General features: G+C 37.2%; 5 protein-coding genes across 7 annotated transcripts; 4 read left to right on the top strand and 1 right to left on the bottom strand.

Moving 5' to 3' along the window:
- Nucleotides 1-242: 242 nt before the first annotated feature.
- On the top strand, nt 243-4,488 carry LOC126582001 (UDP-glycosyltransferase 82A1). Its single transcript, XM_050245962.1, has 2 exons — nt 243-774; nt 3,480-4,488. The coding sequence occupies exons 1-2, from the start codon at nt 276-278 to the stop codon at nt 4,412-4,414; spliced, it is 1,434 nt and encodes a 477-aa protein (XP_050101919.1). The 5' UTR covers nt 243-275; the 3' UTR covers nt 4,415-4,488.
- Nucleotides 4,489-5,529: 1,041 nt separating this feature from the next.
- On the top strand, nt 5,530-9,973 carry LOC126582003 (OVARIAN TUMOR DOMAIN-containing deubiquitinating enzyme 11). 3 transcript variants are annotated; one of them, XM_050245965.1, is made up of 11 exons: nt 5,533-5,713; nt 5,787-5,934; nt 6,442-6,642; nt 7,386-7,459; nt 7,869-7,923; nt 8,218-8,292; nt 8,559-8,632; nt 8,754-8,802; nt 9,146-9,230; nt 9,468-9,524; nt 9,646-9,973. In XM_050245965.1, exons 3-11 carry the CDS (start codon nt 6,475-6,477, stop codon nt 9,690-9,692), a joined length of 684 nt encoding a protein of 227 aa, XP_050101922.1. In that variant the 5' UTR covers nt 5,533-5,713; nt 5,787-5,934; nt 6,442-6,474; the 3' UTR covers nt 9,693-9,973. The 3 variants fall into 3 exon arrangements, with proteins under 3 accessions (XP_050101924.1, XP_050101922.1, XP_050101923.1); XM_050245967.1 differs by lacking the exon at nt 5,787-5,934 and having other exon boundaries at nt 5,530-5,713; XM_050245966.1 differs by lacking the exon at nt 5,533-5,713 and having other exon boundaries at nt 5,739-5,934.
- Nucleotides 9,974-10,920: 947 nt separating this feature from the next.
- Nucleotides 10,921-17,525, top strand: LOC126581994 (heat shock 70 kDa protein 17-like). Its single transcript, XM_050245956.1, has 15 exons — nt 10,921-11,050; nt 11,465-12,268; nt 12,527-12,759; nt 13,375-13,534; nt 13,680-13,925; nt 14,029-14,165; nt 14,303-14,627; nt 14,721-14,882; nt 15,429-15,503; nt 15,590-15,690; nt 15,863-15,932; nt 16,156-16,212; nt 16,346-16,407; nt 16,755-16,827; nt 16,936-17,525. Exons 2-15 carry the CDS (start codon nt 11,507-11,509, stop codon nt 17,131-17,133), a joined length of 2,661 nt encoding a protein of 886 aa, XP_050101913.1. The 5' UTR covers nt 10,921-11,050; nt 11,465-11,506; the 3' UTR covers nt 17,134-17,525.
- A 143-nt stretch (nt 17,526-17,668) lies between these two features.
- On the top strand, nt 17,669-20,370 carry LOC126581996 (pentatricopeptide repeat-containing protein At4g02750-like). The gene has a single exon (XM_050245958.1). The coding sequence runs from the start codon at nt 18,036-18,038 to the stop codon at nt 20,253-20,255; it is 2,220 nt and encodes a 739-aa protein (XP_050101915.1). The 5' UTR covers nt 17,669-18,035; the 3' UTR covers nt 20,256-20,370.
- Nucleotides 20,341-23,844, bottom strand: LOC126581998 (probable UDP-arabinose 4-epimerase 2). The gene is made up of 10 exons (XM_050245959.1): nt 23,514-23,844; nt 22,758-22,888; nt 22,558-22,671; nt 22,361-22,468; nt 22,155-22,246; nt 21,927-22,068; nt 21,670-21,764; nt 21,364-21,493; nt 21,118-21,262; nt 20,341-21,012 (listed from the first exon to the last, which is right to left on the bottom strand). Exons 1-10 carry the CDS (start codon nt 23,827-23,829, stop codon nt 20,792-20,794), a joined length of 1,494 nt encoding a protein of 497 aa, XP_050101916.1. The 5' UTR covers nt 23,830-23,844; the 3' UTR covers nt 20,341-20,791.
- Between the last annotated feature and the right edge of the window lie 979 nt (nt 23,845-24,823).

The following is a 24,823-nucleotide window of genomic DNA, read 5'->3' as shown; positions in this document are numbered from 1 at the left end:
ATCACTTTTAAATTTGGGTTTTATTTGAATGTTTATAATTGGGTGGGTTTTTATATAAGAAATAAGAGTTACAAGCGTCTATATCTAAAGAACCCATTATTTTTTGCTCCACAATTAAGTGGAGTCTTATAGTTTATAACAGTACACATCATGTTGCACATGCATAGTTGACTCACCCCTCACTCTCTATAAACGTAGGCTTGTTTCAGACTCCAGAAATCAATCACTATCAAAATACACGCCATACATGCTAAAAGAATAAGAGATAGAGAGAGATGGGAAACAAGAAGTGCATAAAGAGGTCCAACTCCAACCCCATCATCATCCTGGTTCCATATCCAGCACAAGGACATGTCACTCCCATGCTTAAATTAGCCTCAGCCTTCCTCAGCCAAGGCTTCAAGCCAGTGATGGTCACTCCGGACTATATTCACCACCAGATAGTCCGGAAAGTCGAACCGAAAGACAAGATTTTGTGCATGCCAATCCCAGATGGATTGGACAAGGACATCCCGAGGGACTTCTTTGCCATTGAGAAGGCCATGGAGAACAACATGGCGAACCCTCTAGAGAGACTTATTCATCAGCTTGATGATAAGGATGATGATGAAGTTGTGTGCGTAGTTGTTGATTTGTTAGCATCATGGGCTATAGATGTAGCCAATAGATGCGAGGTAGCCTGTGCTGGGTTTTGGCCTGCTATGCATGCCACATATCGCTTGATCACTGCAATTCCAGACATGCTAAGGACAGGTCTCATTTCTGCTGATACAGGTTAGTTGTTGATAATATTTTCTAGTATATGCATGAGATCATCATCTACGTCTTCATTTGCCTTTTTTAGCCTTCCTCTTTTGGTTTCTTTAATGGCATAGCAACTTACATAACATAACTACACCACCGTCGTAACATTTCGTGTCAATGATACATTGATATGTAAACAAAATTGAGATATAACACAGAATGTCACGATGACAATATACTCATACTATGAAAAACTCCTTTGTTCAGTAGTACTAGTATCTTCTAAGTTCTCATTTCATATCTATAAAACTTTATTGTTGTTTGTACCAACTTGGTCATTATCTAAAAGATTATTTGGAATTAATGTGTTCTAGGTGTTGTAAGGGATGTGATAACTAAACAATATTGTTTGACTTCTTACATAGTGTGCATTTATTTTTATTTACAAATTAATCGTTTGACTGCTTACATAGTGTGCATTTATTTTTATTTACAAATTAATCGTAATATAACACATGTATAAAATTATCAATATATATGTATATATATATGTCAGATTTTCATTTGTCTGTCAAAAGTCGAGTATTTCTTATGCATATGCATATTTTTTTTTAAACATTTATTATTATTAATGGGAGAGGAGAGTCCGAAACTCTTACAATAACTTAGGGGAGGCGAAGTTTGAAACCTGAATATTAAATCACATGCATTATTTATTTATTAATAAAATTGTATTTATTTATTAATAAAATTGTATGATGGTATTTATGACTAAGACATTTCATAGTGTGACTTATGTGAAGCAGGCAAGTGGATCACATCTTAATCTCTATTACGATCGATAATTTTATAGTACATGTAGGCATTATTCTAATTAGGAACAACATGGGGTACGTGTTTGTCAGTTAAACACGGAAGAAAACTGAGATTTCACCATAAAATCAATTGGCAATATGAGGAGTAACTCAACCTCTTATAAACTATTGCAAGGTCTCTCCTCTCATCAGTGTGTGATTCATTATCAACACACCCCTTCATGTGTGGCGAATTTTCAAAGCTAATACGTGAATAACACAAACGGGGTGATGTGGAGCACGTGTGGCCGTTGGGCTTCACACGTGGGACAACCTTATTTTGATACCATGAAGAAATGTGAGGTTTCACCGTAAAATCAATTGGCAATATAGAGAGTAGCCCAATCTCTAAGTTTTTGCAAAGTCCCTCCCCTCATCAATATGAGATTCATTCTCCACAAACATCCATGTAAATATATATATTGAAGTAAGCAAGTTGAAAACCACCACTGGGTGGATGAATTTTAGGACCATATTCTACACGCTCTGGGTTCGATTCCTGGCACTAGTGAATTGTACGATGGTGACTAGAGGGAGACTGAAATGTCTTTGGGAGTCTTTCCGGCCCCTAGAAAAGTAAATTGCCCTGGCAAAGCCACCAGATCTCTTTTTCAGTAAAAAAAAAAATTAAATAAGCAAGTCGGACAAAGTACGGTTGAGTATTATTGTTGTTAGGGTTCAATCCATATAAATCTTCACAAAATGTTGTAGCTGTAAATTAATATATTAAGCTTGAATATGTTAAAAGCATATGAACTTCGTAACCATCCAACGTGTATCAATTAGTTGAACATGACATTTTTGTAAAAATCTAAGCTGTTATTGGATTTAGTCTAATTGTCCTATTGTTCAATTTTAATTAAAGTTTTTTTATATTTATTTATGCATCTTTACTCAAATATTTATATATAAAAATCTAATCACTTTCAATGAAAAATAGTTAAAAAAACATTTATATATCATTATATATATATATATATATATAACTATATCATAGGTTGATTAAGTACATTTCATCTATGATAGAGATATATACGAAAATAAATAAAACTTAATATACCTATCATCCATTAAAATAGTTCAAAATTTTTTCATCATCCATACATTTATAAATTCATATACATGATGATATATATTATACCTAAAACAAATATTAGTTAACATAGGTAGAAGGAAAAAATTGTGATGATACAAATTAGGAGCAGTAATAAGGATAAACAATATTTTATTCTTATGTTTAATCTTAAAATTAAGTAATAAACAATCCTATAAATAAAGAGATATTTATTACAAATAATAAAATAAATTGATGTGGATAATCGAGTGGACCTAATCTATGGACTAAACTCAATATAATTCACAAAATTAGATTTATATAAGTTTACCCTTTAAGAGATTAAAAAAAAAACCACTAAAAAATCATCTTCTTTTTTTCTATAGCATAACTTAATTGAAGTTTCTTCAAAAAGCTTACTCGAGCCAAAGCAAATGTATATGAAACAATTCTAAAACTAAATGATAATCAGACACGTTCAAACATTGACAAAGCAAATTAATTTGGTTTTTGAACTTTTGGAATTAAGACATTAATGTGATACAGATGATATTATAGACTTAAAGGCTTGTTTAGAAGTGCTTTTAAAATGATTGAAACCATTTTTAGTGAAAATATTTTTGAAATCAATCTTTTGTAAAAACAAAGTAGATCTTGGAGAAGCACTTGAAGTGTTTCACATATTTGGTGCTTCTTTCAAAAAACACTTGAAGTCCTTTTGAAACCCCGAAATCAATTTCACCAAAAGCTATTTCAGTCATTGCAAAATCACTTCCAAATGAGCCATGAGACACTAACGTGTGTATAATATAATATAATCTTGGCAGGATTTCCAAAACAACTAAGTGGTATATGCTTACCTAATCAACCTGTGCTATCTACTGAAGAGCTGCCATGGTTGATTGGCACTCCAGCTGCAAGAAAAGCAAGATTCAGATTTTGGACTAGAACCCTAGAACGATCGAAAACGCTTCAATGGATACTTGTAAATTCTTTCCCAAATGAATACACCATCAGCGATGAACAACATCAACAACTCGGTGATCAATTGTTCAAGAGCACCACAACCCAACAACCTCTTGTTTTCCCAATTGGTCCTTTGAGCAAGCACACAACCACCAAGAACCCTAGCTTTTGGGAAGAAGACACGAGCTGCTTAAACTGGCTAGACAAGCAAAGCCCTAACACAGTTGTTTACATCTCTTTCGGAAGTTGGGTTAGTCCAATTGGAGAGGCTAAGGTTAGAAGCTTGGCATTGGCACTAGAAGCCTTGGGAAAGCCATTCCTCTGGGTGCTTGGATCTTCATGGCTTCGAGGGTTACCAATTGGGTACTTGGAAAGAGTGGCAAAACAAGGCAAAGTTGTGTCATGGGCCCCACAAATGGATGTCTTGCAACACAAGGCAGTGGGATGCTATCTCACACACTGTGGGTGGAATTCAACAATGGAGGCCATTCAGTGCCAGAAGCCTCTCCTGTGCTATCCAGTGGCTGGGGACCAGTTTGTAAATTGTGCATACATTGTGAAAGTGTGGAGGATTGGGGTGAGATTAAGTGGGTTTGGACAGAGGGATGTTGAGGAAGGATTGAGAAGGATGATGGAGGAGGATGAGATGAGCAAAAGGATGAGGAAGCTAAATGAAAGGACTATGGGAGATGAGGCTAATTTGAGAGCTGTGTCAAATCTCACTGCCTTCACTGATCAGAATAAGATGTTTAGACTTGGGTATTCTAATAATGGTGTTTATGACTATGTTTTCTAGATTAATTATTCTATTTAGTTCTTATGTAATTTTGTTGAGAGATTTTCTTTTTGTATTTGTTATTTGTAGAGAGATGTTCAACACTAGTGGAATTCCATCCTAACAATGATAAAAAGTTGGTATTATTTACAATTAAAATTTTCATTGTTAACTTTTTTATATATAGGTGGTATCGTACTTTAAATAAGTTATATTGTTAGGAGAAAGATTTGAACTTGAGTGCATAGAGGAACACTATCAACTCTGGCAAAAGTAGCTACCCCTCATCTACAATAATTAGGTTATAAGTTGTAATTAGTGGACTCCTTGGACGTTCGTAATCAACTTGATGAGAACTATTTTATCATAATCAACAACCAAAGTAAACAAAGCAAAACACCAACGTAAATGAGAGACATTCACAAGCAATACAAGAAGGTTCCCATTTTTTTTTTTCCTTTTTGTAGTTTCACGTGTGATAAATCACATAAAATGCCACATAGATTGGCATGCAAATAAGTAAGAACACTAAGGTAATTTATTTAGTAGAGATTAATTCATAAAAAGATACTAGCTAGGCGTAATGATACATGCATTTGGTGCGAGGGAATCACTTGTAGAAAGAGAAATAAGGGTGTGGATTCGAAAATTCTCTTCTTTAGTTGACAAAGAAAGTTATTTTAATACATAGACGAATGTAAATGTGAACGTAACTACATTGACTATAGAAGATGTGCGCCCAATTTGCATCAAAATTCGAATTCACTCCTAATGATATTCTCCACTCGAGTGGGGAGTGATATTCTTATTTTATCCTTATTCATTTCTATCAATGTGATTTGACCATTGAAACCATTTACATTTTGAATCACTTTTCAAAAAATCACCTAACGGAAAATCGGTGTAGCAAAGATTTAGTTGCATGATAAGAAAAAAAACAAACAAAAGGATAAAAGGAAAATGTAGCTAGCATCGTCGTACGAAAAAATAGCCAATTAAAAAAAAATTAAAATCTCAAAAAAAAAAAAAAAAATCAATTTGATATCCCAAGTGTTGACTCATGATTCACACACGGTTTATAGAAGTTTGGCGTTGAACTTGTTTCATTTTTGTTGTGTTTTCTTATCGGAAGTAGAGGATGGCGTTTTGTCAAAGGCTCCGCAGCGCTACCCATTCAATTCCAACTTCCACCCCTTTCCTTCCCGGCTTTTATTTTTTTATTTATTTATTTTTTTTCTCTGACCCTTCTTTTGGCTACCAAGTCAAATTTCTTTTTCTTTTTTTTTTCCCAGATATTTATTGTACAGTTCAGCTACCAAGGTAGAATATATTTACAGTTTTATTTATATTTGTATTTGTATTATCTTATTATTTTCAGTTGCATATCTTGTAGTTCATCCAATTCCTTGTTTGGTTGCTGAGAAAATAAGACAAAGAGAAAACTTGGATTTGGGATCTTCCCTGTTTGTGGATTTGCTTCTGTGGACTGCTATATTCAGCTCAATAAGTTCATTTGATTTAATTAAAGCTCAGCTTGAGAGGTACAAAGACTTTCTCTGCAGATTTTTTATTTTTTTTTCTCAGGAACTGAATTTAGCTGCAGGTTCTTATTCGTTCGGTTTGTTTATATAATAATTTATGCTTTTCAATTACTTTTAGTTATTTTTTAAAATTTAATTTTATTGCTGCTGCTATTGGATTGCTTTCCTTTCACACTTTATCTGCTGTTTGGCTGGTGCGAAAGTGAAATGAAATAGAAAATCAGATTATGTCAAGATCAATCACTGTGTTTTCCATTCAATTCAAGTAAAGCCTTGCACTTCCAAGAATTTGATGATAATCGAAACTCAAGATAGAAAATTTTCGTTTCGTTTTATTTTCCAAATTTTCTCAGCAACCAAACAGATGATAAGTGAAGGGGGAAATTGATATGTCATTAATCCATACATTATTCTCAAATTTTTAGGGGTTCTAGCTCGTAGCTACCGTTATGACGGTTACTGTTTTGGATTACTTTGACGAGTTATTACACTCGACATGTTTTGCAGGGGTGTGTTTGTGATCTGTCTAGTTCAGGCGGTATGAGTGGAAGCTACAGCAATGCGAGTGCGAGTTCAAGCTCGAGTTTAGATAGCAGCAACCATGATACAGAGGATGATCAAACCATTGCAACCATGTTGGCAGAAGAGGAAAAGGTCAAAGTTGATCGCAGGCTTGGGAAGAGACTGTCCCACTTAGATTCGATTCCGGTATGTTCCTTGCTAGTCATTATGTCTACAATGTTTCTAATTCCCGGATTAGAGGTGTGCCATGAATCTTGTATATATGCATATATGTATATATACTATATAGGTGAAGATATGAACATATGTATCCATTTGTTGTATTGATTTTATCAAAAAATTAAGGGAAAATTAAGCCCATGACTGATTTTTCTCTGTTGGTTGTTATGAATGGGAAATAGCTAATGTATGCTTTTGGCAAAGCAAGCAGAAATTGGTGATATGTTAACTAAGTCACACCCTTTCACACTTTATGATACTTGGGTTGATCTTGAAGTTTCAAATTCTTTTTTCGAGGTGTTACTTATACATGCCTTTAGACTGTTACTAGTGTATGTAGTATGGGATATGAAATATCATTGCAAAATAGATGTGGGCTTTTGATACTTTCGACACACTAATTTTCTTGTTTAGTTTAATATGAGCACCATTTTCCTGCCTCATACATGATTGCTTGCTATGTCTGTTGGAATTGAGGAGGCATTTTTCAAACGTCGTTAGGTCTATATCACTCAATTAATTCTTGCTCCACTGTATGAGATAGGTTGCTTGCTCCGTTATCTTAAGATAAATAATATACTCTCTGCCTACTGTCTGAGCGGCGCATAGATGCATGAGATAACCTTGTTGTCCATTTGACTGAAAATTGGGTAGCTTATTGTTATTTAACTGGATATAAATATGTACCCACTGATTTATTGTGTTTGCAGCACACTCCCCGCGTAAATGGGGAGATACCTGACGTGAATGATGCGACCCAAGACCATGAGCGCCTGTCGGCAAGGTTGTAATTTCAGCAATGAGCTCTCTACATAATTTTTTCTTGATTTTTTTATCGCTACCTTGGCACTTTTTACTTTTACTGATCTTTCCTTTATTCAGTGCTTATAGTACACCATGGGTTAGACAGTATAATTTGATCATAACTTTACAACTTTTATTTTCACAAAACTAACTTTAGAAAAATCCTTCTCTCTTTTTTCCGAGAAGGCGGGGGTGGGTTTATTGTGAACTGCTCATATCAAATAGCCTGGTATCCTTTGCTACTCTCCTTTCGGTATTATATGTCGCTGAACTAATGAGAGATGTAGCTATGACCAAGCAGCTTTGTTGTGCACTTGGGTTTGTAGAGGAATGATTTGGTAGCAGGAAGAATCATCTTGATTGTAATAATATCTTTTTGATTGATTCAGGTTGGCAACGTATGATTTATCTGAACTGCAGATCGAGGGCGATGGAAATTGTCAGGTTTGGCTACAATAATTAATTTATCACCTTATTGATTTCAAAGTATTTGCATCTGTTGAGATTCTATTTATCTTTATACGTTGAAATGCAAAGGCATACCAAACGTATATTTTATCATATTAGGTTTTTGGGAAAAGGCTTTGTTGTTGTTGTTGTTGTTTTCTTGGGTTACGTTGGCGTAACGCAATTGATTTATCAGCCTACATTTATTTGTTTGCATCCCTCTTCTTCTCCTTTGGGGAGGAGAGAACGGGTTTCCAAGTAATTCTAAGATATTTGGTTAACATGCTGCAGTTTCGAGCAATAGCAGATCAATTGTTTCGGAATCCAGAATACCACAAGCATGTAAGAAAACAGGTGATAAAGCAGGTACGGCTGATGAAATTCCTCCAGTTCGTTCATTTCATTATATTAGTTTAGTTACCGTAGGCTTTGATCGATAAGAAGATTGTATCTTGAGATAATATTTTAATCTATTACTGGTAGTGGATATGAAATCTTAATACCTCGCTGAATGGATGCAACATCTTAGGAGTAACACTAAGATAACCTTTTATGTTTGAATTTTTTCTTGCTTTTCGAATTTTCTTTATATTGGGTGTTTCGTATTATTTTTTTTATGTTTTATGTTTCAGCTAAAGCATCACAAAAAACTCTATGAAGCTTACGTCCCGATGAAATACAGACGCTACCTGAGGAAGATGAAAAAGTTAGATTTCTGCTTTCATGCCTACTAATTATTTACTGCAAAATTTGAGACATTTTGCAACGTATATATCTAACTGTTAGTAAAAGTTAACTTGATTTTGTACACAACACTATGGCACTAGAACCGGGGAGTGGGGAGATCATCTTACGCTACAGGCAGCTGCAGATCGAGTAAGTTCGTCTCTACTTTTTCTCCCTTTATTCAGGTGCTTTTAAGGTCACTTAGTGAAAATGCTGACTTTCTTTTCACCTCACCATTTATCTTGTTGAGGTATATTTTGTATATGGTTGTGACTTGAAATTATTACAATGTCAGACCGAAAATATAAAAGGAAGTTGTTAAAATGTAGTTTTGGTGAGATCGGAGTAAAGAATTGTAAATCATTGTTTATTTTCATACGTTGATTCTTCTGTTTGCTCTCTGGTAACTCCATAATAGTTTTGTTCTTTCCCGCTTTATATAATGCTAAGTTTCACAGTGATTGGTTTCTAACAGTTACGGATTCTTCTGTAGTTCGGAGCCAAGATTTGTTTAATCACCTCTTTTCGAGACACTTGCTACATCGAGATTCTTCCTAAAGATGGGAATCCTACCCTAGGTAAATCTCATCTGCTTACTTTATCTTTATTTGAATCGTGAAAGTCGAAAGAAACTGCACAATGTACATATTAACCAAGTGGTACTGATATGCTGTGGAAAATCAACCAAACTAGCCAAGTTGGGCTTTTGGATGGAGTTAAACGCATAACTTGATACGTACGTGTGGGTTGAAACTTCGTAATAAAAATATAACGAGGTTGCGGTTGTTTTTGTTTCAACTTTTGTGGTGTTTCAGAGCTTTGGCTGAGCTTTTGGAGTGAAGTGCATTATAACTCCTTGTATGCAAGTGCAGGTGATGAACTAAACCATTACTTATACTTCTCATTTGCAATTTTGATCTCCGGACACCTTGGTATCGGTACCATTCAAGATATAATCAATCCTCTGATTCTTTTTTACGGATCTGTCTACAGATGTTCCGACTAGAACTCCCCGAAAGAAGCATTGGCTGTTATTCTAGAGTTATTTCAAACCGTCTTCGGTTTCAAATACTCCGTATACAAGTTACATTAGTAGCAAGTATATTATGGCGACGGGCGTTGTAACTTTTGGTGTAAACGAACAAGAATTCAGATCTTTCTTTCGAGTTAACGTCGGTATGCCGGAAATTAGACTTCAGATATCTGTAAATAGAAGTTACATGCTAAAGGATCACATAGCTTTTATGTGCGTATGTTTCTGCGGATTCTTGTATAAAGTCATCAAATCATTTTTCCAACAAGTAAAATGCGGTTTAAGTCATCTCGCACGTCAGTTGGCAACAAAACATGGTCTGTGCAATTTGAACTCGTAAAAATGTCACTAGACCAATTGGTCCTTATTGCATTCAGAAGGTGAACTACCGACTCTAAATATCACTTTCAACACTCCTCGTCCTTTGACACTTAAAGTTGGAGAAGATATTTAATTGCCAACAAACTAAGAGAGTAATACTAAGGACTGGTTGGGTATTGCTGTGTTTTGAAAAGAAAAAAAACTGCTTCTGCTATGCTGTGAGACTAAGCTCAATTGGGAAAAAAAGTTGTTTTTAAGTGTTTACCAAACACCTTTTTGAGCTCAGTTTTTTTGATACCCACTTTTTATAAAAGTACTTCAGTACCAAACCAGTACTAAGAGGAGTTGAGCAGTTGGAACATCTAGATCTTCAACCCAATTTAATTCAGGCTTTTATTCAAAAGTGGTCTTTGGTATTTACATAACTCTTAACTTTGGTTCTTAATAATAAAAATCGATAAAAGTGGTGTCTGAGTTTGTTTATTTAAGTCATTTTGATTATTCCGTGAAAAATATGTTAATATCCTTGTTAAATTGTCCAGTGACCACCTTTTTCACATTATTTTTATCAAACCAACTCTTCCGTCTAATATTGACATATTTTTCACAGAAGAATCAAAATAAATTTGGCAGATAAACTTAAGGATCAATTCTATGAATTTTCATTATTAATAACTAAAATAAGGAGTTACATGTTTACCAAAAAGCCTTAAATTTATAAATATCTATTTCCACGGTTGATCGAAAGTCATGCAGCATCGCGCGCCAACACCGAATGATGCACGAAGCACCTATGATAACCGTTGGCACAACACCGCGGAGCGTATCACTGTCCTCCACGTGTACACTACGCCACGTGGATCTTTCCAACTGGTAGTTCACTCTCCTAATTTTCCACGTAGGCATTTCTTCTGTTTAAATTCCCTGCATCTTCCAGCATTCACTGAGAAAGTTCTCGCCTTCACTTTCTTTCTACGTTTTCTCGTCAACCAAACAGAAAATTGTGCCGCCAGTCTTCTGGAGAATGCGATCTGCACATTACTGGTATCTCTCTCTCTCTCTCTCTCTATCCAATTATCTCCGTGCATTCATTTTTCTCCTTTCTGTATCCGAGTTATTTTTCGATTTTCTATCGACGTGAAATATTCAAATTTTTAGTCCTCTGTTTGGTTGCTGAGAAAATGGAAAACGCAGTGTAGAAAAAATTAGGGTTTAAGCTAATTTAATTATTTTTTTTCATCGAATTTGATTTCGAATATCGAATTGAAATCTGTACTCAGAGCAATCAATTGAGCTTAGTATACTCCCGTTTTCCATTTTCTTCGTGCCCAAACAGCATAAAAACTGTAACTTTTCAAATGAATTTAACTGTTTTTTATTTGTTTTCTCAGTCGCAGGTCCGAAAAATTGAATTTTTATGCTAATTATTTATCAATTTTTATTATTGTGTTTGTTCAGACGAAGCTTTGAAGTCCTAGGGTTTACCGAATCCAATCTAGGATGGCGTCGTTCTTATTCAAGCTAGGGTTGTTCTTATCCGTCCTTTGCATTGTGTTTTCGCCTTCTCAATGTGCGGTTATGAGTATAGATCTAGGCTCCGAATGGGTGAAAGTTGCGGTAGTAAACCTAAAGCGCGGGCAGAGCCCGATCACAGTCGCTATCAATGAGATGTCAAAACGAAAATCCCCCAACTTGATTGCATTTCACTCCGGTGATCGTCTTCTTGGGGAGGAAGCAGCTGGATTGATTGCTCGGTACCCGGAAAAAGTCTATTCTCAAACAAGGGACTTGATTGGAAAACCCTTTAGTTCCAGTAAAAGCCTATTGGATTCATTGTACTTGCCATTCGACGTTACAGAGGATACTACGGGAACTGTTAGTTTCAAAATTGATGATAAAGTGACTACTTATTCAGTCGAGGAACTAACGGCAATGGTCTTAGGTTATGCTGCAAATTTGGCAGAGTTTCATTCGAAAGTGCCTGTAAAGGATGCTGTAATTTCAGTTCCTCCTTACTTTGGGCAAGCAGAGAGAAAGGGGTTACTCCGAGCGGCACAGTTGGCGGGGATTAATGTTCTTGCTTTGATAAATGAGCATTCTGGTGCAGCATTGCAGTATGGGATTGATAAGGATTTCTCAAATGAGTCAAGGCATATAATTTTCTATGATATGGGCACCAGCAGTACCTATGCGGCACTTGTTTATTTCTCGGCATATAATACCAAGGAGTTTGGTAAGACCGTTTCAGTCAACCAGTTTCAGGTAATTTCATTCCAATTCGAATTGTCTTCTAGCATTTAATAGTTTGAACCGATGGTTAACACTTCCATAGTTTACATTTTACACACGTTATATTGGTTTCACAATAACACGTCTACCATGTATAAATAATCCACCACGTGAAGTTCCTCCCTCCATGTATCTGTTATTTACGGAAGCATAGGTTACTTTTGATTCTCGTATGATATGCAATTATTTTGGCCAGTTCTCTTAAAGTTTATTCTCATTTTTCATGTACAGGTCAAGGATGTCAGATGGGACCCACAACTTGGGGGCCAGAACATGGAATTACGGTTGGTGGAGCATTTTGCAGATGAGTTCAATAAACAAGTAGGGAATGGTGTTGATGTGAGGAAGTCCCCAAAAGCAATGGCTAAATTGAAGAAACAGGTCAAGCGTACAAAAGAAATTCTAAGTGCAAACAAAATGGCACCAATATCTGTTGAATCCCTTTATGATGATCGGGACTTCAGGTTGGTGGAATTTAAAGTGCATTACTCTTTGATCCCTGTTGAAAAGTTCCTTTATCAATTTAACTAGTGGAAGCAATGAGCAGAAGGGTGAAAAGAGTTCATGTGGCAGGGGCTCTGTCAATTATTGTGCATGCAGCGGCGCCTTTGGGATGCCCTGTTGAAAGTTTTTAATTATTATTTTTACCGTCGCCATACTTCTGTTTGATATAGACTTTTATGTGTTTCATGATTTCCCTTCTAGAGTAGTGGAAAATAAGCTATTTTAAGCATCTCAATTTAAATACTTTTCACAGCGAGCTGGAATTTGTGTCATTAGTTGTCCAACGTAGTATATTGAACATTATCGATATGTAGTTGTGCAACTTATATGGATAGGTTTCTTTGGGATGCCTCTGTTTCCATTGTTGGGTGTTCTATTATTAATTACTATTTATTCCACTGCTATGCTGGTTGATTTAGGTTTTCTTATAAAAAGCTTGTTTTACCCTTCTAGATTTGGTGGAAAATAAGCTATGTTAAATTTCTAAAGATACATGTGTTTTCACCTTGTGTACTCTGGCAATTTGTGTTAGTTGTCCAAGGGAACAAACTGAACACTATTTACTTCCCTTTCAGGAGTACGATAACTCGTGAAAAGTTTGAGGAGCTCTGCGAAGATCTGTGGGAGAAGTCACTTATACCTCTTAAAGAAGTGCTCAAATATTCTGGTTTAAAGGTAGATGAGATATATGCAGTGGAACTGATAGGAGGAGCTACCAGGGTGCCAAAGCTGCAGGTTTGACTTATACTCTCTCTCCCTTTTGCTCTGTGGTGATGTCCTACATCACCTTGATATTAATGTTGCGCTATTGAATCTCGTCATCTCTGAGTTGTTATGAAGAGTGATCACGAGAAGGAATTCTCTATTTCTTTTATGACAGGCTAAGCTTCAGGAATATCTTGGAAGGAAAGAGTTGGATAGACATCTGGATGCTGATGAAGCTATAGTTCTAGGTGCAGCATTATATGCTGCTAATTTAAGTGATGGAATCAAGCTGAACCGTAAGTTAGGGATGATTGATGGTTCTACCTATGGGTTTGTGCTTGAGTTAGATGGCCCCGATCTTCAGAAAGAAGATAGTACTAGGCAGACACTTGTGCAACGGATGAAAAAACTCCCCAGCAAGGTAAATAACATGGAAAGAAATAACAAATATTACTAAAGGGTTTTATTTTATAGTTTTTCCTGTCTAAGTTCACTCACTATGTTTTTGGTTTGCTATAAAATAGATGTTCAGGTCCTTTATCCAGAGCAAAGATTTTGAAGTGTCGCTAGCGTACGAGAGTGAAGATCTTTTACCCCCTGGTGCCACCTCTCCTGTATTTGCTCAGTACTCTGTGTCCAGTTTGACAGAGACAAGTGAGAAGTAAGGATTGGCATTTCCAGATTCTTTCTGTACGATTTTTTCTGCAGTGCTTTAAAGAAGTTCTACTTATATGTCCATGCAAAAGCATGAGATGAACACTGACAACATTTTATATTTGTCTTTTCCATCTTATTTAGGTATGCATCACGGAATTTGTCTTCACCCATTAAAGCAAGTCTGCATTTCTCTTTGAGTAGAAGTGGTGTTTTGTCGTTGGATCGTGCAGACGCTGTTATTGAAGTGTCAGAATGGGTGGAAGTTCCTAAGAAGAATCTGAGTGTGGAGAATTCAACTAATGTTGCACCAAACATTTCGACTGAAACTGGTGCTCAGAACTCTTCAGAAGACAGCAATGGCAATACTAATGATGGTGGAAATAGTAACACTTCCAACTCTACTGTAGAAGCGGATGTTGTTATTGAAAAAAAGTTGAAAAAGCGGACCTTTAGGATTCCACTGAAGGTATATATTAGTTAATTTTCTTAAAGTTCTTTCATGCTTCTCAACAGCTCATTAGAAGCTCGTATTTTCTCATATCTCCTTTATATATTGTAGATTGTTGAGAAAACAGTCGGACCTGCAATGTCTCCTTCAAAAGAATCTCTTGCTGAAGCAAAGCGTAAATTAGAAGAATTAGACAAGAAGGATGCAGAGAGGAGGAGAACGGCAGAGTTGAAAAATAACTTGGAAGGATACATATATGGTACTAAAGAAAAGGTGTGTAGGTGCAATCGAATATTTTTTTCTTCCCAGCATATGAAAAACATCTTCATTGCATAATATATTTTTTTATGAATATTTACGATGTTTCCAAATATTTCTGGATTTTTCCGTGATATTATGCCTTGCAATTGTTGTTTGATAAAGTTATTAATGTAGTTTGTTTTGTTTATTTTTTTCTCACATCATTCATTTGAGGATCTTTTTATTATGGCAAGTGCCTTCGCCCATAAGCGGTAGGTCTCGGGTTCGAGACTTGGGAGCAGCCTCTCCATAAATGGGGGTAAGGCTAGCCGACATTCACCTCTCCCAGACCCTGCGTAAAGCGGGAGCCTTGTGCACTGGGTACGGCCTTTTTATTCATTTGAGGATCTTGCATTGACTTGCTTTGTATTGAATCTGATGTTATTTCTCCTTTTTGTGTCTTTTGCTTTGATAGGCTAAATTATTTTGTTCTAGTGCTAGTTTCCTTATTTAAAAAAGTTTTTGGTCATAACAATTTGTTCTTGTTTCAACCTTTTAATGAATTCTTTCTTATATCAGTTTGAAACATCCGAGGAATTTGAAAAAATTTCAACTAGTGAGGAACGCCAATCCTTTATTGGAAAGCTAGATGAGGTAGGCATTTCTTTATTCAACCCAAAATTCAGCTTCATCATATCTCTGTCCTAAGTTTTCTATTTAACCTGTTGTCTTTTTCTTAGGTGCAAGAGTGGCTTTACACCGATGGTGAAGATGCTACTGCTTCAGAGTTTCAGGAACGCCTAGAGATGCTAAAAGCTATTGGTGATCCAATATTCTTCAGGTATATTCCAGTTTAGTTTCTTTGGTTTAAGTTTAATTGAGGGTAATACTGCATTCACCAAGAAAAAAGAACTGGGCAGTGATGTATAATTTTCAGATGTATGAATTTCTTCAAGTTAAGTCCTGTGTCAAGTCAATGCAATGTATCTGATCTGATGAATTCTTGGGTGCAGATTCAAAGAGCTTACCGCACGGCCAGAAGCAGTGGAACATGCTCGAAAGTACCTTGTTGAGGTGCAACAGGTAATTCAGACACTGTCATTTTTATAAACTTGGATTATATATCACAGTTTAGAAATTGAGCTCGAGGATATCGTTACTAAACACACTTAAGTTTTACATGTGAAATGGTTGCCATAGAAGGTCAATCACCATTAAATATTTTAAAAGGTATTAATAAAGTCCACACCATTAGTAAACTATGAGATGCGACATATTCATTTATCTTTTCCTCAATGTGTTGCAGATTCTAAGTGCATGGGAGTCGAACAAACCCTGGATTCCGAAATATCGAACAGATGAGGTGCTTCAATCATACATGATCCGACTAAAACTCTTTGTCAATTGTAAATAGTAGTTGTAGTAATGATCAAATTTAGCTGCCCTTTGATGGCCTCTGACGCTTAAGGTGTGGGAAATTTATTTGTGTTTACCAGGTTGCGAGTGATGCTGACAAGTTGAAGAAGTGGTTGGACGAGAGCGAGGATGAGCAGAAAAAGTAAGTAATTGTTGTTGCTGTATTGATTTCTTTTGACATTATTAAGGTAACTTGTTGATGTCAACTATGCACGCACAACACATATAATTAAGGAAACATGCGGTGATAGCCCATTTCCCTTTGCTTGATATCTTGCTTTATGTTGACGATCGTTGAATGTACGGTGTTGCACATTGGTGCTGAATTTTTTATTTGGTTTGAAAGTGTTGCTTTTTTCGTTAAAAATCCTGCAGTCAGAAGTAACTTAAGTGCATAATTTCACCCGGTCCTTGAATAACTATCAAGTATAGTAGCAATTTTATGACAGTGCTTCCATTTGTTTAACCTAGTTTTGTTCTTCCTTGAAGGACTCCTGCACATAGCAAACCAGCATTCACATCGGATGAAATGTTTGGGAAGGTGTTTGATCTGGAAGACAAGGTATCATTTCGATTCTGTTTCTCGGTTGGGAAAATAAATGGAAATGCGATCCACAACCTATTTCTATACAATTGTAATGCTCTTATCGATGATTTTTTCTTTGTCTAGGTTGCCAGCGTCAACAGAATCCCCAAGCCAAAGCCTAAAATTGAGAAACCCACAAGCAATGAAACCGAGAGCAGCGGAGAAAAAGCCAAAGATTCTGACTCGAGTTCTGATAATTCCTCACAAGATGACCAGAAGGCCGGAGACTTAGATGACTCAACAAATGAAAAAGTTGAGCCAGCGGGTCACGATGAGCTATGATCTAATCCAAATGACATGTCAATTAGCCTTAGTTACTGCCTTCCCAATCACTGTGGATTTGCATCGATACAGAGGAAGGCAGAGTGCACCTGCAATTTTCAGACGTTAGAAAAGAGTAGAGTTTGAGCCCCTTTTTCAGTTGGTGCGGTAAGCCTTGTGTTTGGCGGTCTGAAGAAATATTTGCTCAGGGACTTCTTCTGTCATGTTACTTACACAGCTTTCATCTCATACCCACATTACGGAGGGGCACCGATCGATTTGCTGCGTCGCCTCGCTAGAAGTCTTGATCGTTATGTTCTTCAGACGATATGATATTTATAGGGAATTTTGCTGTTGAGGAAGACTTTGTATCGTCTTATTTAAGAGAAAAGACTAGTTCTTTTCAGGTGACACTTTGTGCTCTCTTTGTGGCCTTTTCCTTCTCCTCCTACTTTTCTTTTCTCCTCCATTTTAGCCTCTCACAAACGTTTGTTTAGTCATGTTCGTTGTTTTCATTTGATTTATTCGATCTGACGGTTATAAATAAAGAAGGGCTTGTGAGAATTTAAAAAGAATGTGAAAATCACATCCTAAAATGATTAACTAGAATATTAAAAAGAAAGAAAGGAAACTATTGTCGACATTTCAAAGAAGTCATTCACATAACTTTTCTCTCGTGTTGTGTTAAAAAGATGAGTGCATGATTGCTGACATGAGTGCATGAGTCTGAGTCTGAATTTTGTTTTGCAGTTTAGATAGATTAGAATGCGATCTAAAAAAGCGAGAAGTGAGTCAATTTATGTTGACTCAACAAATAACAGTTCCCTCCAAAATACAAGAATAACACAACAAATATTGAATTGCTCGAACCACAAAGCAGCACTCTTTTCTTCTGCCTCACCAACTGCAACTACCAACACCAAATGAGGCTGAGATCAATAGGTGAAAAGGGGACCCAAGTCTTCAACCAAAACCTGAAAATTACCCGGTTGGGGAAGTCGGGTCGTATCGACCAAGCGATTAAGGTTTTCTCACAAATGCCTCAAAGGAACACTGTAACATACAATTCCATGATCTCTGCCTATGCTAAGAATGGTAGAATTGGTAATGCACGCCAACTGTTCGATAAAATGCCGCACAGAAACTTGGTTTCTTGGAACACTATGATTTCCGGGTACCTGCACAATGACAGGGTTGAAGAAGCGTATAGGATTTTTGTTGACATGCCGGAGAGAGACCTTTACTCTTGGACTTTGATGATAACTTGCTTTACTCGTGGCGGTGAGCTCGAGAGAGCCAGAGAGCTGTTTGATTTGCTTCCGGATAAGGGGGATGCTGCTTGTTGGAATGCAATGATTGCAGGGTATGTGAAGAAGGGGCAGTTTGATGATGCTAAGAGATTGTTTGATGAAATGCCGGAAAAAAATTTAGTTTCGTGGAATTCAATGCTTGCAGGGTATACGAAGAATGGGGAGATGCAGTTGGGAGTAAAAATTTTTGAGGAGATGCCTGAGAGGAATGTGGTTTCGTGGAATTTGGTGTTGGATGGATTTTTTGAGGTTGCTGACTTGGATTCTGCTTGGAAGTTCTTTAAGAAGATTCCGGACCCGAATGTGGTTTCTTGGGTCACGATGTTATGTGGGTTTGCGCAAAATGGGGAGATCGCAAAGGCAGAGGATCTCTTTGAGCAGATGCCAAGTAGAAATGTGGTTTCTTGGAATGCAATGCTTGGAGCCTATGTTCGAGACCACCAAATTGACAAGGCTGTTAAATTATTCGGGGATATGCCTGAGAGGGATTCTGTATCGTGGACAACAATGATCAATGGGTATGTTCGTGTTGGTAAGCTTGACGAAGCAAGGCAATTCCTTAACCAGATGCCATACAAGAATATTGCTGCACAAACAGCAATGATGTCTGGATACTTGCAAAATGGAAGGATGGATGAAGCAAGTGAGATCTTCAATCCCATTTCCATCCGGGACGTTGTTTGTTGGAACACAATGATTGCAGGCTATGCTCAGTGTGGGAAAATGGTTGAAGCTCTGTCTCTTTTTAGAAAAATGATTAACAAGGACATTGTTTCTTGGAATACTATGATTACTGGTTATGCTCAAATAGGGCAGATGGAAAAAGCACTTGAAATCTTTGAGTCAATGGGTGAGAGGAGCATAGTTTCGTGGAATTCTCTGGTTACAGGTTACGTGCAAAACGGGTTATATCTGGATGCACTACGGAGGATCGTGAAGATGGGACAGGAAGGAAAGAGGCCTGATGAGTCGACTTTTGCTTGTGGTCTAAGCGCGTGCGCCAATCTTGCGGCTTTACAAGTTGGAAAGCAACTTCACCATTTGGTTGTGAAGTGTGGTTATGTAAATGACTTGTTCGTCAGCAATTCCCTGATTACCATGTATGCTAAATGCGGGAGAGTTGTGGATGCTAATCTTGTGTTCGAAGATATCAAGCGCAGTGATATTGTTTCTTGGAATTCTTTGATATCTGGGTATGCTTTAAACGGAGATGGTGAAGAGGCAGTAAAGCTCTTCAAAAATATGTTAATAGAAGGGGTGAATCCTGATCAGGTGACCTTTGTTGGAGTGTTATCGGCATGCAGCCACAGTGGGTTGGTTGAGTGCGGTTTAGAAATGTTTAAGAGCATGACTGAAGTTTACCTTATTGAACCTCTCGCCGAACACTATGCTTGCATGGTTGACCTGCTCGGTCGTGCAGGGAGGCTAGAGGAAGCCTTTGAAATGGTGAGGAATATGAAGATCATGACAACTGCTAAAATATGGGGTGCATTACTTGGAGCTTGTAGGATACACCAGAATCTACAACTTGGAAAGTATGCTTCTGAGAAGCTTTTAGAACTTGAACCTGATAAAGCTTCAAATTATGTGCTCTTGTCCAACATGCATGCTGAGGCCAGCAGATGGGACGAGGTTGAAAGAGTCAGGGTGTTAATGAAAGAAAGTAACACGGAGAAGCAGCCAGGCTGCAGTTGGATTGAAATCAGAGATCACGTACATGCTTTTCTCTTTGATGATCTGGCGCAGCCTAGAACAGCAGAGCTTTCAAGCGTATTGAAGAGCCTAACCACAGAGATGAGAAACACAAGTTACATATTGACACCTTATGATTGACAAAGATTTACAACCTATGGTAACAGGTACTGCTTTTTCGCTCTTGCTAAGCTATTAGCATGATAGCATTTTATAGATCAGTAAATATACGACACGAGCATTCATTTATGATTTATCAATTGTTCTTCAAATAGAGAACTCATACATTGCCAAGGAAAATAGGAAAGAAACTTATTTGTTTTAAGTGATTTAGAGCAATTTACATGAAATTTGGCAATTATACTTATCTGCAGATAACACTCAAACTGGCTATTTATACAGTACTGTAAATGTTTCATCTGTTTAGATCAGCTATCTAGTATCCTCTCCTTTTCTTTTTCTGGGCTTGAACAAAGTAGAGGAGTAAAAAATACACGCAGGGTTACTCTTGTCCTATACGAATCAAGAGGGAGGGCACTCTCTTCTCTCAACGAACCCATAGACTTTCTTCCTCGCCGATTGGAAATTTATGTAGTGTTCCAATTAAAAGGAAATCCAAGTTCAACTCAAGGAGCAACATCCTGCTTCCGCAATGTTATCTCTGGTATCTTTTCAACCTAAGGACCATAGCCTTTCAAATGCGATTTTTGCCATCTCCATGCAATCTGCAGGCTCTCTTGAAGTGTGTAGTGGGCTGTCCAATTCAGCTCCTGCCTTACCTTGGAAGGATCACTATAAACTTTAGCATAGTCCCCTGGCCTTCTGTCGAGGTAATCAACCTTTATGTCCACCCCTGTCGCCTTCTTGCATGCCTCAACAAATTCCTTCACTGAACTACCTGTGATGAAAATGATCCAAAATAACTTCAGGAAATGCAGGGCCAGCGAGACAAGGGTAAGGAAAGGATGATAATAATTTCAAGGGAAATGACAGATTTCTTAACCTTTTCCAGTGCCGACATTGTAGATCCCAACCTTCCCAGGTTGTGCGTTGGCAAGAGCTTTTACATGAGCATCAACCAGGTCAGTGACATCTATATAGTCCCTCACACAAGTGCCATCAGCTGTTTCATAGTCTGTTCCTCTGACCTAGAATCAATGACATAGACAAAATAATTCAATTTCTCACATTGATTTTGGCCTAAACAAGTGTACTGGAAAAGAGGAGGGGGACGGAGGGAGAAAAGTACCTTCAGTCCAGGAATAATCCCTCGAGCGGCATCAAAACAGGCACCAGAGATTCGTCCCTGCTCACGTAGCTCAGGTCGAGGAGCCTCTCCTAGTCTTCCCTCAGGGTCTGATCCTATCACATTAAAATATCTGGATACATAACCGTATATATGTTAGCTTCAGTTATACCCAAACTATTCATTTTGAAGAAATTGTTCATGCCTCCTGCTGTGTTGAAGAATTCATAGACAAAGTAGCGCGAGCACTGTGCTCGCGCACACACACACACACACTTTTCAAAGAATTAAGCAGAATTCACGGCCTACCGTAAGATCATGACGGCCATGTTTGAGTTTTTGGAGAAATCTAGAATGATATCTTCTGCCATCTTCTTTGCTTTTCCATATGGATTGATTGGGACCTGAATTCGGACAATTATAAATATCGGAGTATTTTGGAAATTAGCACATCTTGATACAACTGTTAATCTGTGTTTTATTTGGGTTGATGTACCAACACAACATTTAAACGTTGCAGTTAATACATGATTAACTCACAAACTAAACTGTGTTATGAATCTCACTTGCTCTGTTTCTTCTGTGATCGGCATCTTCTCAGGTTCACCATAAGTGGCACAAGTACTGGAATAGATCAATGTTTTTACATTGTGTGCTGCCATTGCCTCCAAAACCAACAGTGTATTTGACGTGATATTGTGATAATATCTGCAGAAGAACACTAATTGTATGTCATTAAAAGGTTAACAGAGAAGAAACGAAACTTAATGAACACGAAATTGACGATCGAATACCGAAGAGGCTCGAGTGTACTTTCACCAACATAAGCAACAGCTGCAAAATGCATGACAGCATCAAATGCATTCTCTGAGAAGATCTTATTGACCTAAGACAAGAATCAAGGAATATCCAATACGTTGTTCACCCGAGTTCAGTTCACCTTTTTCCACGGTTTAGATTAGTTTAAAGTAGAATATACAAAAGAAACATATTAGGATACGGCTTTTGCATCTCCGAGGTCAGCGTATATGAATTGCAGCCTCCCGGGTTCTGGAAACAACTGTTGAAGAACCCTAACAGCACCGATGTTTCCTCGAGAAAGATTGTCCTGCGAAAAGACACAAATTAAAGGGTTTTCAATCGACAAATCATGTAAGAATTACGAAGAAAAAGCTTTCAAGAATGATCGATATATACCGCTATCGTTACACGGTATGAGTCCTTCAAAAGCCTAAGCACAGCATGAGAGCCTATGTAACCAGCACCTCCTGTGACCAAGACATGCGTGATCCCTGCTTCATGATAAGAGAACTGCAGATATACAAAAACATGAGATGAATGTAAAGAAATCTTGTCAAAAAAAGAACAAAACCGAAAACTATAAATCGGAAACAGACCTTGTTGGGACTGCTAGAATCATGTGACTGCTTGAACAAGACAATGCAGAGGGTGATTAGGCCGGCAGCTGCGAAAATCTTGCCGGAGAATTTGCTCCTTCGTTTCGAGTCTGCAATATCCATGCCTGCAACTGCAACCACAGAGAGAATTGGTAGAAAAATCAAATTTGGTAGTGAAACACTTTATTAAAAAGTGCTTATACAGGACTAAAAATTGTCTATTGTGATGAGTCCAAAGTCTATGCTCGATGTGCCCTATATGCTTATTTACCTAATACAATTGGCCGACTCTGCCGACTTATCGTAGATAGACTTATTGACTTATAGCTTATTTGAAAACGTCATAAAAACAAATGACATAATATTCAAATTCTGGGTGAGTGTGTATGGTAAAATTTCTGACTCCGTTCCTTGCTCATAAAAAGTTAAAAAGAAAAAAAAAATCATAAATGATGATGATTTAAATACGAAAAGGAGTTATAGGCAAAGAAAGATGTATGGAGGTATAGTAAAATTCAGCATCGATATATGACTCCCAATTCCGACCCAACAAAGAGCGTTACGAAAGTATTAAAAAAAAATTAATATACTAGAAGGAAAAGGAGTTATAGGCAAAGAAAGAAACGTTACAGAAACATGGTAAACGAAGTGATTTAGACGCAACGAAAATATGGGAAACACAACTTTCAATGAATTTAAGGAACCCTAATGACAGAAACTAATGATTAAGCAAGGGCTGAGATTCATGAGGAGAACCTGAGGAGTCTCGGCTGCCACACAGAAACGTTAAACTGGTGACCTCAGAAACGCAGAAACCGGCCGGTCGAAACGAGGACTTGGGAATATAAAACGTCTCTAGTCGTTTTTGTATAAGGAGGAGGAAGATTAGGTGGAATGTATCTATATTTATATATATTGAGCAAGTGTGAGACAAAGAAGTGTCACCAAAGTTATATGAGTGAAAAGGAAATAGCAACCGCCATGAATATTCGGAGGGGGAGAGAGAGAGAGAGAGAGGTCTTTGTGTTTTTGCTAAACTGATGGAAAATGTATACAAACATTCCACGTGCATGGGCGGGCGGGGTTAGGGTCAGCGGCTTCAGCCTCACTCCCGGCCCTCTGCATGTGAATTGACCGGCCTGAGCCCGCAGCTTTAGGGTCTCAGCCTTCAGGCCAGCTTTGCTTCAATCAAAATCTTGAGATTATTACGTATAAGGAGGGGGAGAATCAAATAAATGACCTCAGATGCGGGGATGGATGCTCGACTGTTTGAACCTTTTCTTAACAAAGAGGTAAATTTTGGGATTATCATTTGCTGTGCCTTAAGTCCACCATTCTACTTTGGTTCAAGACATGCACACATACTAATGGAGAGGAGGAATGGAATACAATACCTTGGTTGCGGAGATGAAATGCTCTTACCTACTCGTGTTACAAATATATGCTTGATCAAGGGGTAAATTTTGGTTGTGTACATATATGTATGTGGTATATGTTTACGGATAGATGGGAGCATTGAATACATGTCCTTGCCTTTTGCGTTTAATCGCTTCAGCTACAAGTCGTTGCTTAAAGAGGTGAACTTAGATTGCTTCGATATGTATGTGTTATATGTTTATTTCAAGAATGATGATTGCACTTTACGCATGCTAATGGATTGAATTTGTTCTTTTTGGAAATCTAGTAATTAATTGTAGTTCTTAACAACTATATATTGTCCTAATTAACTAGTCATAATCATGGTCTAAAATATCCATAATATCCCGATATTTCCATCGAAATTTCCGTGTTTTTGGACTACCGATATTTTTTTGGACTACTGATATTTCAGATATCATCATATTTTAGACCTTGCTAAGTCACTCATGTATCTTACCATGTCATGTATAAAGTGTAAAATATTGTACTAATTCATTATATATAAATGATTATGGTGTGTTTAAACTTCTCTCATTAATTACTACATATTTTCTACATTCACAATGTTTGCCAGCTTATTATATAATCAACTTAAATCAGTTATATCTATCATGTAATGCATTTCCTTCCAATTTTTTGTGATAAAC

Source organism: Malus sylvestris, chromosome 9 (genome assembly GCF_916048215.2).
Source record: "Malus sylvestris chromosome 9, drMalSylv7.2, whole genome shotgun sequence".
NCBI lineage: Eukaryota > Viridiplantae > Streptophyta > Magnoliopsida > Rosales > Rosaceae > Malus > Malus sylvestris.
The sequence above is the reverse complement of the archived record's forward strand: the minus strand, read 5'-3'. Positions and strand labels throughout refer to the sequence as shown.